At 41.1% G+C, this 18,123-nt stretch overlaps 1 protein-coding gene across 20 annotated transcripts in view; it reads right to left on the bottom strand.

Annotated features, from left to right (window-relative positions):
* ENOX1 (ecto-NOX disulfide-thiol exchanger 1) overlaps nucleotides 1-18,123 on the bottom strand; it is a 506,538-nt gene that overhangs the window by 111,771 nt on the left and 376,644 nt on the right. For all 20 annotated transcript variants that reach the window (XR_012159113.2, XR_012159112.2, XM_073345396.2 and 17 more), the window contains one exon: nucleotides 13,123-13,356. Coding sequence is in view for 18 of the 20 variants with exons in the window: in XM_073345396.2 (XP_073201497.1) it covers nucleotides 13,123-13,356 (234 nt within the window). In the remaining 2 variants the exon portion in view is untranslated. The remainder of the gene's footprint in view (nucleotides 1-13,122; nucleotides 13,357-18,123) is intronic.

Here is an 18,123-nt window from a genome sequence, read left to right as displayed (position 1 = left end):
AGGATGAAATCCTTATCCTATTGAAATCAATGGGAGTTTTGCCGGTGACTTCAACGGAACAACGATTTCTTCCCTACAGCAGAGTGTTTACTGAAATTACAATATAGTCAATAGAGAATAACCTGCAATCATTTCTGTAAATGTTTACATGCATAGTCTTAAAATCCAATTACACAATAAAGGAATATCATGAAGCTACATGATTTTGTGGACAATACTAGCTTGTTAACTCTGGAAATTCAGCTGACGTTGAACATAAGGTATATGGAATTGAATAGATTCTTCTCTTTTTTCCTTGTAGATATCAGCAGATCTTACCCCTCATAATTTAGCATTCAGGTGAGACCCTATATTAAAATAGCATTTACAATAAATTATCTTATCCTAGTTAGGTTAAGAATACAGACAGAAAAATTAAGAGAAATGGTGCACAGAAGCTGCCTAACCCAAGTATGACTTCTGAATAAGCAGTCTGCAGAATTGAACAAAAATATTTAGTTTAGATGCACTTTTTAAAAAGCAGTTTTGCAGAACTATTTTCCCATTTGCTCTTACTTTAATCTCTGCGCAGCATGCCAGTGCACGCCATTTTGCTTTTGAGCCTACAATAAATGAAAATACCCCTCTTTTGTTTTTATTAAGCACAGTTGGGGGCCACAGAAGATGTTCATAAATGTACCCTCTTTTTGTGAAACAGCTTCAATCCATTAACTGCCCTGCTCCCTCACCCGTATATTTACTGAAAACCTGTTTTAACACACCCCGATCTCAATGAGCTGTAGGGGCCTGCAAATTGATGGTTCTTCACAAACAGAAAATATGTTATGTAATAAAATATGTTCAGTATTAAACATCAGAAACTTTACTAGTTGCATAATTAGGAGATATATTTTTCTAATAATTTAATAAACGTTAGAGGGTAGTACATTCACAGCAGAACTACATTAGTTAATAACAGGTTTTCTCTACAGGTTCAAAAATTCCTAATTTCATCTACATTCCTAACTTTTCAAATCCATGATTCCACTACCCAGTTACTGACAAATTGCAACTCTAATTTAATTAATTTTCTTCATCCAGAACACAGTGTAACTCTTTCTGAGCAATTCCCAGTTCACTTGGAGAACCACCTTTCAATACCTGATGTAAATTCTTATTTAGTAGAAAGTTTTCTCCACCAGAGAAAACAAAAACAAGAAAATCTAATTTAAACAGGGTTTGGATTGCAGTCTTTTTAAAGTCATTCGTTTAGACAGAAACTAATTCTGTTCACAAGTATCACCTCAGAGGTACAACAACAAAAATACGGAGCACTGTTTAAATACGTGCTCTTAGGTATGTTTCTTTATATAATCGTTCCATTAAAATATACCATATATTGAAGTATTTTCTTGCACTTAAATGTGGTCTCCAAAGTTAAAGTGCATTTAGACAAATTATGCCTCTGATGACAGTACATCAATTATACAAACCTACAAGGTACTCATGCACAGGCTTTCAGTTGTATTGAAAGTAGTGATGTGTATCTTTTAAATGCTATCAGTCTTCTGATGACAGCTAGCCTGGTGTCAATTGCTAGAAATGTTTAGGTGTCTTTTTCTGGACACACTCATTCAGGTCTCCAGAGATAAGATATTTTAAAATTCTTTGTATGTCAGGTGAAAATAGTTGGCACTTACATCCTAGCTCAAAAGCGAGATGATAGGAAAAATAAAGAAAAGAAAATGATTCCCAGAGCTGACTGAAAATTTCCATAGCAATATTTATATGAAAAATGAGAAACAATTGTTGATGAACATTTTTAAATCTTTCTTCTTGTTTTTGATCAGCTCTAAACATCCCATAAACTTTCACCAGCTACTGCTGGGGTTGCCTCAAAATAGAACATGAGAAGCTGTGATACAGACATCCATTGGCAGTGCGCCCCCTTTCTTTGCAAACAGCTCTCTCCTCAGACTTGACAAACTCACTACATCAAACATGTCTTACAGGATATTTATCCATAAGAGTAACATGTAATGTATCTAAGAAAGCTCATAACTTTGTCAAGACTCATAATCATTGTGAGCTGTAAACATGGACAATATCTACAGAATAACGTATTAAAGTATGCTTTATAGACTTGGAATAGAAATTAGTCACCAGGATGTAACTTTACTTGATGATTAACTATTTAAGCAAAAGGGAGTTGACACCCCTCATTAGTCAGTTGGTGAGGTAATGCAAAAATCAATTGTCTCCCTTGACACATTCCAGAACAGTCAATGGAAAGCCATCAGAGACAAGGACAATTGAAACCACTTAAAGGTAGAAGAGAAGCTCTATAAGAACACAGGGGTTTGTACTGCCTGTGAATAGAAACAAAGGGCTATTTTCAATATAACAGAATGTAAGGAAAGGCACTCTGGATCCATTCACTGAGAAAACCCCCCAGCGTGCTTTCACAAATATTTGGATCCTGTCTCTTGAAAAATAGTCACCTCTGCAACAGACTGAACTTTGGGGGACAGTCTACTTCATTAGCTAGGAAACATAATTATTGATAAGTGTAGGCTCAGGTTCATGTTTTACGATTTTGTTGTGTATTGGAACCACTTGTTTCCACCACTCTTTCTTGTGTCTAGTTAAATCTTCATTATTTCTTAAATAAACTTTCTTTTGTTTTATTGTAAGTGCTCACAAGAGCTGTATGGTTTACAGGAGCAGTGGTTTCAGGTAAAACTGGTAAATTGGGGTATGCTTCACCTTTGGGTGAAGAGGATCTCGAATTTCTGTGAGTGGCCAGTATTAGGAGCTAGATATTACAGGGGAAATGATTCCAAGGGATTCAGGGACTAGAGTGAACCTATTATTAATGTACATGGCGAAGGAAAGGCTGACATAAGCCTAGAGGAGAGTGTTTGAGTGGCTGAAGATCTAGTGGTGCCAGGGAGCTGACACCCAGCTACCACAAGAAAGGCTTCCTCTTGCTGGAGGCAGGCGGATAACAAGGTGCTGGGTACTCTAAGAACCATTGCAGAGACATAAATTAAAAAAAAATCCTACTTTCAGTAAATAGAGTTTCTCCAGTTTACACTGTTGTAGCTGTGGGCAGAATTTGCCCCGGCATAATCTGAAATTTCATGAGTACTCATCTCAGCAAAGTTAAGCCTGTGAATAAGCACTGGCAGGATCTGGGCCATAGTTCTTATAATCTTACCCATTTTATGGTGACAGACTGATACTCTGATCATGCTGGAGAGAGGCTTTCAGACACTCTAATGTTCCTGTCATTTCCTTATTTATAGTACTCTATTCTAGGGTGAGAATCTTTGCTGCACCTCTAACAAGCACACCACTGGACTTGCACCCAGGGGAAAGGGGCTATGGCATCCAGCTTGTTGTCCAGAGTCTGGGCTGCTCTGAGGCTGCCAAAGCCCCTGCCAATAACTTAGACAGCACTGGGGACCTGCCTTAATATGCCAAATGGTCCGGAGGGGGAAGGGAGGTATGCTACCTATTCATTGGCTTGGTTTGCCATTGATGTGTTATGTTATCTTGGTCATTTATCTACCTGTAATTTATATTTCTAAAATGTAATAGTTTGAGCCCATGTAAAAGAAAGTCAAAATACATGATTTATGCAGGTGAGTCAGGCTAGGGTAGAGGTTTAATAACCCTATTCATCAACAGACTCAATCCTCATCCTCCACGCACCAGAAATAATTTACTTCCCATCATACACTGCGTTTGGTACCTGATTTATGCCCCATGTTCCTCTTATCTTAAGCTCCTCTTCTGCAGACAATGTACGCCACTGATCTAGAAACCTAAGTCTTAAGTTTATTAAAATCTTGTTTTTTTCTGCTCATATACTGTATATAACTGTGTCATACTTCAGACATCTGTCTGGCCATTTTGGAATTAAGAGCATTTTAAACCTTATGGCATTGCATAATAAGTTGGCATCAGGGAATCCCAATTCTCAGTGCCAAAGGGTTACTTTAAAGAATGATTAATCATCCATCTTAGCTTTTCTTGAATAATCTTAACTATATATTATATCCAGGAAACTTTTTACATAATAACATATTGTGGCTGAAACTAAAAATTTAAAAATATACTTACTAAAAGATATCCCAAATGTAATCGTTCCAAACTGTCTAATCAATCTCTTCCAAATTCAAATCACAGAGGATCCTTCCGTAGGTGGGTGTTCTGTGCTACATACAGAAATTCATTATCTTGTTCTGCTGATGCTATTATTTCCAATAAAATGTAATTATGAGATTATTGAGTTTCCTCCCTATTTCTCAAAGTCGTACTACAAACTTTTAGATCCGTGAACTGAAGTTTCCTAGTCAGTTATAACTGAGTAATTTGGCAGTGCTGTACATTTAATCAGCTATGTTGCATTAACATTTTTAAATTCCCTTTGATGTAATATGGATCATGTGAGTCAGGACCACACTCAGAACACACTTAATAAATGTAATTTTATTTTAGGCGTACTGAGTATCCAGGGAATTGGGTTACCCAGCCATTGATAGCTGAGTGCACCCTAAATTTCAGTATCAAAAGGCAACATTGCTCTCACAACAGCTCCTGCTGGTCACCCCTAAATCTAGCCAGATATATGTCTCACAACAGATGCCAATGGCATATGGAATAAGGAAGGGAAAAACTCTGAAATAAACACAGGAATGGTGAGTGAACAGATTTGATATAAAAATGCTGAAACCTATTATATTCTTTGTATGGAATATAATAATTAAGAATAGGATGCAAAAATGCCTCACAATTATTTCAGTAGCAACTACATTAGACACTCTGCAGTTTCATTAGAAGGAGCTCGGAACTGACTTCCTTTCTGATGCATTAATTTTGGTCTCTACTACATTAAACTTCATTAGGTTCCCCCTTTGGCTAACTGCACCACTTCTGCAAGGCTTAAAAGTCTAGCTTGAAGTATGGAATTATAATGAAAACAGAGTGGATTTCTTCTCAGTAAAATATCCTATTTTGCAAGCAATTAAATATTTTTTTATATTTCTAACTATGTTCAAAGGCTGAGATTGACAAGCTTGATGTTACCTGAATCTTGCAGTAGATGCGTCCCCAGTTAGTTCATGCTACTATAACTGCCATCTATTTATTTAAATTTCCAATCTGTTCTCTCTTCAGGGGGATAATGCAGTAACTGGCATAGATGCAGCTTCTGAATTTTGCAAAGTATATTTTTTTTAAATGGAAAAGCAGGTGGATTCCTTTGCTGTGCTCAGAATAAGACACTACATTTAAAAGGGAGGTAAATAATAGAATAATGTTCATGTCTTACAGATGTTTATGTTCCCTTTCTATAAAATATTTTAAAGCAGATATTGAGATTTGGTGAGATGCCTTCATTAGACAGTCAGACTGCTTGACTACCTGCAGCAAATAAGACAGACACAGTATTTTAAAATGGCCTATTTGCTATAAGTGTTTTGTGAAGATGATACTATTAGGTACAGATGAACTTGAATTAGGAGTCTCATGGTGTTCAAAGCTCCACTTTGGAACCTAAATGTCATATGCATACAGATTAAAATGATTTGTTCCAATGTACCTGTTAGAGCAGCATCCAAATAAAGAAAGAAGGTCAACATACTGAGCCTATCTTTAGCTGGGACTTCATTGTTGTGGGCACAAAATTGCATGAAGAGTCATACGCATGCATGAAAATTTGGTCCCAAATATCTATCATCATATCTTTTTATGCAGCAACAATACATCTGATTGGGAGGATTGATTATTAATTATTTATTTCTAGTAGCACCTATAATGTGATGAGATCTCAAAATCTAAAAGATATAGACCAGGGAAAAGAGGTACAACAAACAAGTAGTTATGCTAGCCATTTTCATAATACACTATCTGATGACATAATTTTCTGTTGTTCTTGCTAAAATATGTAGTGTATCCCTGTGACAGGGCAGAGTGGCCCCGCACTGGTACCGCAGGGGTTAACCCTTCCTTCCTAGCAGAGGAAGCCACGCCCCAGAAGCTCTGCTGGGCATGCTCCAACTGGAGCATGGTATAAAAGCCTGCAGAGCTGTTCAGTCTGGGCTGACTACTAGAGGGGAAGGAAGCACAATGCCAGCTCCTGAGGAGGGATAGCTGGTGCACCAGGATGCGGAGGCCAGCCAAGCCGGGGTGCACCCTGATACTCTGATGGAGTATGTCACAGGAAGGGAACAGACTGGAGGACCACCCAAAGTGGAGAACCTGGTGTTTATAGTAGGAACTGACCCAGGGGAACTTTAGAGGCAAACAGCATTAGAGCCACACAGATGCTTGGTGTGTTGCAGGTGGATACCTGCCGAGCTGGTGGCAAGGGGAACTTGCCACTACCAGCGCCCTGGGTTGGGACCTGGTGGAGAGGGTGGGCCTGGTTCCCCTCCCATCCCTCCCCCCCGCACCGTGGGAATCCTATGGACTCTGGCTGCTAGGCTGCACTACTCTGCTTGCGAGGGGGATTGTATGAACTCTGGCCATTAGGCTGCATTGTTCCCATGCAAGGAGCTAGTTATGTGGACCCTGGCCATTGGGCCACACTGCCCTGACGCTGGGGGTGAGTTACATGGACTCTGGATGCTAGGCTGCACTACCCTGACCAAGGGGTGATTGTGTGGAGGGAGGCCATTAGGCCGCAACCGGCTGCCCACAGAGAGGCGGGCATGTGATCTTGTGAGTGGTGAGGTTCTGACACCCCATCCCACCCCTGCCACAAAGGGGTAGTGTGGTACCAGGCCCACCACAATCCCAAATACCCTCTTATGATAGATTCTGATCTACAGTCACAGTCCAGTGTAGAAATGCATGATTTCCTTAACTATATGCCAACTTGTTACCACATTTTAGCAAAGACATGGACTGCTACCTAGGATGCGTGAGTGTGCCTCAGAAAGGGGGTTGAAAATTTCATCAAACCACCTCAGGTCTGGATATTTTATCATACCTTGGACATATGGATGAGCATACATTCTTCATCCCCTTGTCTATCAATGTCAGCACTTTGACACTCATTTCATTCTAGTAATCCTGCCCCTGCTTTCACTCTTGTTCAAATCTCAGATCTTCTCATGTGTTGGCCCCAGGGAAAAGGGCTACATACATTACACAGGATTCTGACAACCAGATTAAAGTTTGTTTCTTTGTGACAGATATTGCCAACATAATAAATGCCTTAGCAAAGGCTGTTACTGTGGTATATATGGGTTCTATCCATGTTGGCTCAGGCTGTGATCAAGGCTTTAAAAAAAAAAAAAGGATGCAAATGAACTTGTCACCAGAGCAAGAAGTATCTCTGTATACTGCCACTATCAGTGTAGAGCAGTGCAGGAAAAGTGTAAGCAACCAATCTTAGTTTTGTGGCAGCAAATTTGACCCCTGAGCTCAGACCCTGGTTTACCAGCCACAAGATGTTAGCAACGTGTCAGATGCTAGATGTTACACTTAGACGCCATGGTGAAAACTGACCAGACAGATAGACAGATGAATTGAAGGCAACATTGGCACTTAGAGAGAGGAAACTCTTTGAAATTCCTTCTGATCAAAGCAAGTACTGGTTAACATCAGGCATACTGCAGAAATAAAAATGTCCAGCCTTCATTGCCAGCAGGAAAGTTTTGCAGGGAAAAGAAAGTGGGAAGTGGCATTTTCAGGGCTCTGAGGATCTCTAAAAGAAAAATGTTATTCACTGTCTGTGCTAGCATGCAAATAGAGACAGTGATTGATTGAGCTGGATCATAGTGGTCTCTTTACTGGATCTCTCCCTTGGTAGATGCATGAGTTTCTGCATAATTTAAACTTGAATTTTAAAAATATTTTTCCTAGCCTTTATGTTTATTCCAAAGGGATCTAATTCCAAACATGAACTGATATAGGACTGGAAATGAAGGTCAGACAATGTCCCCTCTCATACCTCTGCTTTTGTGGAACCATATGGGTGCCTGCTCCTTTTCATCAAAATAGGCTAACTCTACAGCCTAAAGATGTCACTTTTATTATCAGGATTGTTAACTACTTCACTGCTTATCAGTTTAGTAGACTCACCCAGTAACTCTAGTGACATGACAGGAGCTTGGGATTATAAACTGTGGACACAGTTTGAGTAGAGTAGTACCACTTTTGCCCCTCAAAATAGGACACAAGGTGGGATATGTCCATCACTCTGGCATTAGTAGATGCCATGAAGGAGCAAGCACAGAAAACCAAAGTGTAGATTCAGCAGCCCTATCTCAAGCCATGCCTGAAGTCTAAAAGCTGGCATTTGATTTGCAGTAGCGCCTCTTAACATTGCTGTGGCAGTGTAAAGGGATTTTGAAGTGGGAATAAATTACACTGATCTTATGGCCCTTTTGCACCGTTAGAGTCATGTGAAGGGGAGGGTAGTGCGGAGAACAATCCGACCATGTATCTTTGAACATGGAACAGTTTACTGTTTTAGATGCTATAGGAGCAGATAAACCAGAGGACAAAAATTTAGTAGTGACAGGACTAGACTACAAATCTGGATATTGTCTTTGAAAGAGTGCATAATGGTAATGGCAAAGTGTTTGCAGCCGTTTTGAACTTCTTATGGCAAGGCAGAGAGGCCCTGATTTTCAACAAAGACCCATACAAGCAAAAAAGAATTGATTACTGCAGCAGTCTTTGAAATCTCTTCATAGCACTAGGGCAAGATAGGGCAAGCTTTCATTGGAATTGCCATATCTTTCAATGAAGGCAGTTTAAATCTTAAAGTGGTGAAACAGTGCTGGTGAAACTAGTAGTTGTATTTGAAAACAGCTCAAATTCTCTCTTCTTGATAAACAAAAACAAGGGAGTCAAAGAACTTCTCAGTCATATTCTGAAGGGCACCTTGAGCATTTCTTGGAAGACCTTTTCACATACTGGTCTCTTAAATGGCAATTCTGGCCTCTATTGAAAATGTGGCAAACAAATATTTTGAATACCCTGCATGCCTGCCAAGTAGCATTGCAACAGAAAGCTGTTTTATAGGAGAAAAATGGATTTTTCAGTTACACTAGTTATGTTAAGAAGTAAAAGGAATATAAATTCTCATGTTCCAGAGCATAAACTGATCACAAGCTGGGGTCAGGAAGAAATATCCCCTCATGGTACAGTAATATACCATTTTGTGCATTATGAGGTTTTATGCTTTTTCTCAGAGCATCTGGCATTGGCCACTGTCAGAAACAGGATAGTAGATGAGATGGACCATTGGTCTGTTCCATATGGCAATTCTGATGTTTTAAATGTTTTGCACAGCAGGAGATGAGGTTGCTCCTCCCATTGCAGGCTAGACCCTTAACATGAGCAGCAGTAATGTGTGTTTATGAGAACATACTTGCCATTGCAAAATTATAATCTCTAGTCTCAGGCCTAGAAAAAGGGAGCACAGAAAGAAAGAGAAAAAAACATTTTTATGTATATTTTCATTTTTTAAAATATTAGATCCATTAAAAAGAATTCTACTCATATTCCTTAGGATGGCTAAGTGTGGTGAATGACTATGTGCTACGGGTACAGAGGTCTCACGAGGCGAAGAGGCTGCTTAAAAAGAGTTGAGTCCTTTAGATCGCTGAGCCTTTTTTTGTGGTTGGCAGAGGAAGACAAGGCATGATATTACCAAGTTTTAGCATAATGAGCATAGGTTGAAAGGTGCAATTTTGTTCCACTGGTTTTGCCTGCAGTTTTCTCTCAGGAATGTGGGCATCAGATGATCGGGATCAGGCTTGTCAGTTCATACTACAAGATCATATACATTGTCTATATGGCTAACAAAGTTCCAAACAACCATGACTGAATAAAGGATGAGGCCTCTGTCTGAAAGCTGTTTGGATGATACTACAAAGCCTGTGCTGGCACAGTTGTCTCCAACTGGGTATTCAGTTCAGCATAAAAAAAGGAGAATCAGGAAGTAGCATTGCCATCATATTTGCATCTGGCCTCAAATGTAGGTGGTCTATCATTCCAAAACTAGTTCCAGTTGACTGTCTCTCTTTTGCATGTGAGTTCCAGGTTGGGATTAAGAGGGGATTTGTACAAAAAACCCTATTGCTCCACCAACCATGATGGTCTCTGATTGAGCTGACTGTGACTCCTGGTAGTGAAAGAGTCACTGATGCTGATTGATGTCCATGCAGATAATTCTTTTGGGTTAGGTCAAGATGTCATAGGGGAATTCTCTTTGTTTTTCTTTAATCATGCATTTCCAGTCCACTGCTGGATCAAGGTCTACCCCACTAAGATCCACTTTACCAGGGGAGTATCCTAGTTAATTTCTGATAACTCTTGCATCTGGCCAACTTTTGGACCTTGTGTTCAAGCAGGGCTTTGAGACTGGGGTGTATGTGGAAGTGGCACCCTTGTCATAGACTGACCATTGCCCCTTCTGATCTGTTTAACAGTCCAGGTTCAGAGGCTAATGGAACTAATGTACTTCAAGATGGCACAGAGACAGAATACTATTTAGCCAAACAGCCTACTCTATCACCTTGCCTGACAAGATTTTACAATGAACGTTTGTCTTCAGCCAATCACGCAGTAACTTCTATAAAACTCTTACCAGACTTCTTCCTCAGTGGTCACTGGTACACCAGAAAAACTGCAACTCGTGAAACAAGTGGGAAGATGTTTGGAATACTGGAGGCAGAGTTTTTGTCAAGTCTGGCAGAGTACAATGATTTGTTGATGTCTTATGCTGTGGTTGTGCATAAGACGAGCAAAGATTTTTGTTACCTCCATCATAGAATCTACAAATACCTAAGCAGCAAAACGAGCTTGGTCTGTGGAAGGCCTGGTGAATCCAGGTTGTCTCCACTTAGTTATCAAGTCAGATTTTTCTTGTCAGGAATTTCCATGGGTACTTTGACAGAAAAATGCTTGGATCCAGACCAAACTGTCTGCCTTTGTAGTTGCAGAGCAGTATCTGAGGGGTGGGGGGGCAGATGTTACATTTCTTTGCTTGAATTTTAGCCAGTATTGTTCAGTGAGGCTCTGGAGCTGATGCAGCAGTTGTAACCCTTGTGTGATAAAGGTTAGTGTAGAAGCACTGGGTTCATTATTGATGGTGTCAGTGCCTTGCTTTGGGAGGGCAGGGTAACAGCTGTCCTTACGAAAGCAATTGTGAGATCTCTGCTCAACAGTCCATCTTTCAAGCAGGACAATCTTCCCTAACAACAGACTCATTCTGAGCTTCCCTTTCAGGGGAAAAATTGTTAAGACCATTGTGGCAAAGCAAATTTGGTAACGTCCCAAGCCTACGATTTCTTTGGTCCCAGTTGACCTTGATTCCAGCCTGGATACCATACAGAAACTGCAGTAGTTATGTTCGTCTAGCTCAGCTTTCGGATCTGGATGAAGATCAAGCATCCAGGCTGATTTTAGTTCTGCCAGCTGCCTTCAATACCATACATAGATTGTGAGGCTCTGGTGGTGCTTCCATGGTCTCTAGCAGGGATAGACGTTTCTCTTGTGTTGCTCCATTCCTCACAGGGTAGTACTAGCCAGTGTATTTGTCCCAGGGGCTCTCTCTCATGTGGGGTACCACAGCATTCTGTTCCTCTGCCCTCTTGTGTACGGTGTCTGAGTCCTTGGGAAGGATTAGTAGTGAGCATGGACGTCAATATCTTCAGTATAATGATGAAACCCAACTCTGTGTGTTTACTTCAGGTGGTGCAGTTCACTACTTGTTCAGCAGAGGAGAGCACCTGCAGGGACACGGAAGGAGGAGAGGCTTGAGAGCTCTCCTCCTCCCCCACCCACACTTGTGCAGGCCACACACCATCTAGCCAATAGGTTGTCATGCTTAACAATGCTGTTGGAATCTTACCATTTACACTGCCTGACTTTGTTTTGTGTGATTTTAATCATGCTGCCTACCATTCTGATTTCCTAGCTATCTGCACTTAATTCCAGACTTGAATTAGATTTGTATCCATGCTCCACCTGTGATACAGATCTTTGTGACTAGCACTATGCTCCCAGAGACAGTAGGGTGCATCTTTGCTACACTCTCCAAAGATGCAGGAGCACACTGTGTGCTATTCTTATCCTGCTTTCCAAATGTGTTTCATAGTTAGCACAGTATGCCAGTGTGTTGACAGCAAGATATTCCAAGTCTAATCTGAATAGTTACAATGGAAGAAGACAGTGGCAAGAATCATATTTTCTTGTGAGCTGGCATACTGCGGAGGTAACATGTTTGGCCTCTGCTCTGGGGAAAGAATGCCAAGCACAGTTGCTAGAAGCCTAATGGAAAGGAAACCGAGAGGAGCCATTTGCTTTTAAATGTTTATATCTTTACGATGATTCACATGTTAACTAATTATTATGGGTCCAAATCTTCAAGTCTGACCTTGACTAGTACTTATTCAGCACAGGTGTGTATGTATGTGCATATATATATACACACACACACAAACAAAAAACCCTACAAAAATAAAAACCCAACTACACAGCACACACTATTCTTCCCCTGGGGAGAAGATGTAAGAATGAACTACATGTGACAGATATTAGTCACAGCACTTAATTAACTACTGACAGGCACTCAGTGATGAGAGCAGTCTAAGAACTTACACTGGCCAGTATACTCAGGTAAGTAGTTCGGTAGTTGAGTTCAGTGTAAGCCCAGTACTACTCAACATGAGTAAGGGCTGTAGAGTTGGTCCCTACATGTGAACAATGTACGTAAGAGATTTTGACATTGAGTGTCTCCTCCAAGATGGATAATTACATCACATGAAAGACTCCCCTTATCCAAGGTGGATCTCATATGTTTAGGTTGGATTCCTTGCTCATGTACTATATACCTTGATGAAAAAAGCAGGAAAAAAACATTCAAAAGACTTCTGAATTTTTAAATTAAATTGTTAAAATAAAAATGGCAGAGGGACACACACTGAAAGGTATGTGCATATTATAATGGTGGCAACACCAGCAGCAGAGGGATGAAGAAAGAGGGCAAATAAAAGAGTATATGAGAGAGAAATCAGCAGCACTATTATGATGGGATTGGCTTTATCAGTGTTCTTACATCTGGGTGGCTTCTGCTCTTAGAATATAATACAGTGGGGGAAAAAAGTCCATTACCTTTCAATTTTTCAGCCAGCAAAGTAGCTTCATGTTCAGAATAATGCATTATTGCCGGAGGAGAGGGAGGTCGTAGTCTGTCTTCTTCCATTTTGCGCCTATGGCGTTCTTCTCTGGCCAGCATTCTTTGTTTGCATTCCCATTCATAAAAGTCATCTCTTGCCTGAGCAAAATCAACATGAAGGCGACCTGAATCCTTTTTGTCTGTGCTAGATCCTAATCTCATGCGGTAACCTGAAAGCAACAAGCAGAACTGTTGCAGTTTTTATTTAATTATACTTTTTAGGCAGTGAGGAAAAAAAATCAAAAGTTTATTTGCTTTTCCCTCGCCACCTTGATCTCCTAACTCCCATCTCATATCAAACTTTTCATTGTCATTTACATATACATCCACCTACACGTCCAGCCTTCTATATTTCTAAAGCATACATCACCACAGTAGCTGAGCTGATGGGATAGACTCACCCAGCAAAATTTGGATCCAGGTTTAGAACCCCCTCAAACTTTGGAGTGTTCCAGTTTGAGGTTCCAAACCTTTATAAGCAAAGAGGTCATTTGCAAAACTGTGCAGCTAGACTGGGTTTGGATTATGAACCCCACCTAACCCTGGGAGTGTTTGGATCAGGCTTAGTTCTGGTTCAGAAGATTTGGACAAAAGATTGAAATCCTTGAAAATCCCTGCCAGAGATAAATGAGCAAATCATGTTATAGAAATTGCCAGCCCCAGGGATAATGCAGCACACTTTGCATTGAAGCTGGACCTCAGGTTTGACCTTTCATAGTCAAAAACACAATATGCTAACAGCATGGGAGCAGATATAAATAGATCAAATTCAGTCTAAGAACTGCATTTATACTCCATATTCTGTCTGAAAATGATTGTAATAAAGTACACTGGTTTATCAGAAGAAGCAATCTTGTTGTAGACAATGTATAAAAGGTGCTTATGTCTCTTCAGTAACGTCTTATGTAGTCATAGATGCGTCAACACTGCACCTGCTAAAACTAACAGATTGTAAGCTCTTTAATATAGTGGCCATGCACAATGGGGCCCTGATTTTCATTGGAACCTCTGGGTGCTAAATGAAGAAAAGTTAATCCGCTGGGACAATACTGCACAACAGCACAAGCTGAGCTGTTAGGACAGGTCCAATTTTGCTAAGAATCCTTGGGATACTGTACAGATGCCTATTGGTGACAATGGGCAAAGGGTTCACTGTTCTTTATAAAGCAGCTCCTGTCTCAGACCTGACAAACTCACTACCCCAACACATCACTTTCATGTTATCTATATATGAAGGATTGCATAGGAGGTCTCTACTGAAAGCTTGTAACTTATCAATATTTGTGATCATTGTGAGAGATGTGTGTACGGGTAATATTTATGGAATAATATGACTTTACTAACAATTATGCCCTTATGGTCTAGTGAAAGTGAGTCACCAGGGGAGCTTATGTCCTGGTAATGGCCCATTCAAGGTGGCTGGGGAGTTGTCACCTCTCCCTGGCTGGCTAATTATGTAATGTATTGTTCAAGTGTCTACCCTCGCCCCATCTCAAAAGTCCATGGAAAACCATCAAAGACAACTTGAAGGTAAAAAGGAACATTGCAATATACAGGGTATCACCCTATCTGTGAATAAAGACAAAAGCCTATTTTGGTATATCCCATCCCAACATGGGGAGTGTGCAGAGACATCTTGTTGAGCAGGGCTGTTTCATGAAAGATTGGACCATGGTTCCTGTGAAGCCAACCAGCTCTGCAGCAGACTGAACTTTGGGGAGAAAATCTACTGTATTAGATAGCAAGGTAAGTATTAATAAGGGTAGGCCCTATTCACATTTTATGATTTTGTTTTGTATTGTTTCCATCACCCTCTCTCGTTTCTAGTGGAACCTGTATTCTTTCTTAAATAAAACTTTCATTTTATTATAAGTGCTCACAAGTGCTGTGCATTCTACAGATGTGGTGAATTCGGGTAAAACTGGTAAACTGGGCCACACTGCTGAATCAAATCCAGACTCCAGTGAGAAACTGCTGAATTGGAATTCATTTGCAAATTGGATACTATTAATTTAGGCTTAAATAGAGACTGGGAGTGGCTAAGTCATTATGCAAGGTAGCCTGTTTCCTCTTGTTTTTTCCTACCCCCCCCCCCCAGATGTTCTGGTTTAACTTGGATTTAAACTTGAAGAGTGGTCAGTTTGGATGAGCTATTACCAGCAGGAGAGTGAGTTTGTGTGTGTATGGGGGTGGGGGGGGGGATGCGAGAGAACCTGGATTTGTGCAGGAAATAGCCCAACTTGATTGTCATGCACATTGTGTAAAGAATTGTCACTTTGGATGGGCTATCACCAGCAGGAGAGTGAATTTGTGTGGGGGGGTGGAGGGTGAGAAAACCTGGATTTGTGCTGGAAATGGCCCACCTGATGATCACTTTAGATAAGCTATTACCAGCAGGACAGTGGGGTGGGAGGAGGTATTGTTTCATATTCTCTGTGTATATATAAAATCTGCTGCAGTTTCCACGATATGCATCTGATGAAGTGAGCTGTAGCTCACGAAAGCTTATGCTCTAATAAATTGGTTAGTCTCTAAGGTGCCACAAGTACTCCTTTTTCTTTTTGCGAATACAGACTAACATGGCTGTTACTCTGAAAACTGCTCCTGTGGTGGCAGAGGATCTGGGATTTCTGTGAGCAGCCAGTGGGAGGGGCTGGATATCACGAGGGGACTCGGGAACTGGGCTGCACTTCTTCTCAGGTCTGGTATAGCCCTGAGGGGAATGCTTGAGAGGCTGAAAAGCAGGTGGTGTTATGGAGCTAACACCCAGTCACCACAGGCAAGACTCCCTCTGGCTAAAGGCAGGAGGTAACAAGATGGCTCAAAGCCCTGGATACCCTGAGAAGCATCACAATCCTTTCTCAAGTTGTACATTACCGACTGAAAGAAAATTTTAAAATAATCCTCCTAGTTCTTAACCAGTGCTTCAGGGGTAATTTTAGAAAGTGCAGAAAGCTGTAAACAGTGTGTACAATCACAGGAGACACTGAAAAATAGGTAGAATTTGCACTTTACAGAAGGATTGCATAAATCCCACTAGGCCAACCCTCCCAATAGCTCTGCTCATGGGGATATGAGGGGAACAGCCCAATAGGGGCCTCTGGATCCTTTGCATGCTGGGTAGCTGAGCTCCACGCTGGCTCTGGTTAGGCTGTCCCTAAAGTAAGTCACTCTATTCATCTGTACCGATGCATTTATGAAGACCCAATGACTGGGGACTCCTGTGTAGAGAGCATGAAAAGGCAGAAGCTGTTTTTCTTCCCATAAACTTGAACAGCAGCCACTACCTGCCTGTGCCTTGAGCAGGTTTGTTCCTGTCCCTCCTAGATACCACAGGGCTCCAACGCAGCCTTTGGGCTTTGCAAGGGGAAGGGCAAACTTGGGCTTTGAACAGAGAGGGGTGAATGCTGTGACACAGTGAGTGCACTTCTAACTTAGAACATATTATAGTCCTATCTGATTGTTGTTAGGGGGGTCATTGTATAGATAAAAAGGGTTGGTTAAAACAGAGGTGGACTGCACATTTGCAGAAAAGGGGACAATGGCTTCAGATACATAAGAGACAACAAAGGTGATATTTGCTTTGAAGTTTTTCCTCTAACACCCTGTTGAGCTCAACAGTCTAGCCTGGCAAAGGGGAGACGGGTTCCAGCTTTCAACCACAGGAAAACTGGGACAAAGAACAGCCCACAAGGACAGGGAAGAGAGACTGTTGGAGAACAAACTGACACCCAGAGCCCAGAAGTTAGGAGGCTGTGGTAAAATAGGCCTGCCTAAGCCTTTAGGAAAGATAAACATGTGTACAGATTGTTACTGTTTTAAACTCTTCTCTTATACTTTGCCATTTTCTCACAGTTAAGATTAAACAATACTTTAGTGTAAGAAAGCCATTTGGTGTCACTGTATTCTCCACTGGCCACAAGATATAGAAAGGAAGAACCACAGGTACTGGAACCCACTCAGATCTGTTGGGAGTAAGGACTCCCAGGGTGCTGTAACCAAGGATCTGGTCTGCGAGTGGGAGAATGGTGTGATTTTACTCCAGGGAGGTAAAGGTGTGAGGCCTCCTACCAGCAGGGGGTGCACTCAGAAAGGCAAGAGAAGAGGTCTGCGGTGCAGCTAGCTCTGTAACCGTGACAAATGTCAGACAAATCAATTGACTCCCAACATATATTTATCAACTAACTAATTTTGTAAACTTAAAGAACCTTATCAGTCGTGTCTGAGGGACACTGCCAAAGTGCCCAGGGTCATGAGCCTAAAATTAGATCTCCCAGCTGTGTTATGTTTTGCACTCTATATAACCTTGTGAATGCTCTCCCTCTGCTCTGCTTATCTCCTCTGTTGTTATGAGCAGACAGGGTATTGAAATGTATAAGAGTCTTGCTCTTGGAGCCTTTCAGAGAGTAAGATTCTTACGTATGTCCAAACTCTGCCCACTCACAATGACAAAGGAGCAAAGTGAGAGGGTATAAAGATGGTTGCACCCTAATCCAACGAAAATGTGGAGTGTGCAATAGGGAAGCTGAATTTTATCAGAGCAGCCCTATCTTTTGGGAACAGATAGAGAGAACGGTGCAGAAAAGAAGGTGCAGTTTGAGCACAGCACAGGGAGCCAGGAATATCTGCGTTTCGATCCTAGATTTGATGTCCTTCACAAGAGAATTTTCTAAAGACCTCTTTAGGGCAGCCAGTTTTGAGTGCATCCATGAATGACTAAAAATCAGATTGACTGTTCGGCCGCTCTGGCTGCCACTGGGCAACCAACCAAAAGGTTTTTGTGAGCATCCATGTCATAATGTCAAAACTAGTCCACTGTTTCAAAATGTCACAGCAGCCCTCCTTAGGCACAGTCAATCTAGGCACTTCAGCAGTCCTTAAATAGACTACTGGGACAGTACAATGACCTCAGAACTACCTGGATTGACATAAAAACC

The sequence above is a fragment of the Lepidochelys kempii genome, chromosome 1 (genome assembly GCF_965140285.1).
Source record: "Lepidochelys kempii isolate rLepKem1 chromosome 1, rLepKem1.hap1, whole genome shotgun sequence".
NCBI classification, from domain to species: Eukaryota; Metazoa; Chordata; order Testudines; family Cheloniidae; genus Lepidochelys; species Lepidochelys kempii.
The sequence above is the reverse complement of the archived record's forward strand: the minus strand, read 5'-3'. Positions and strand labels throughout refer to the sequence as shown.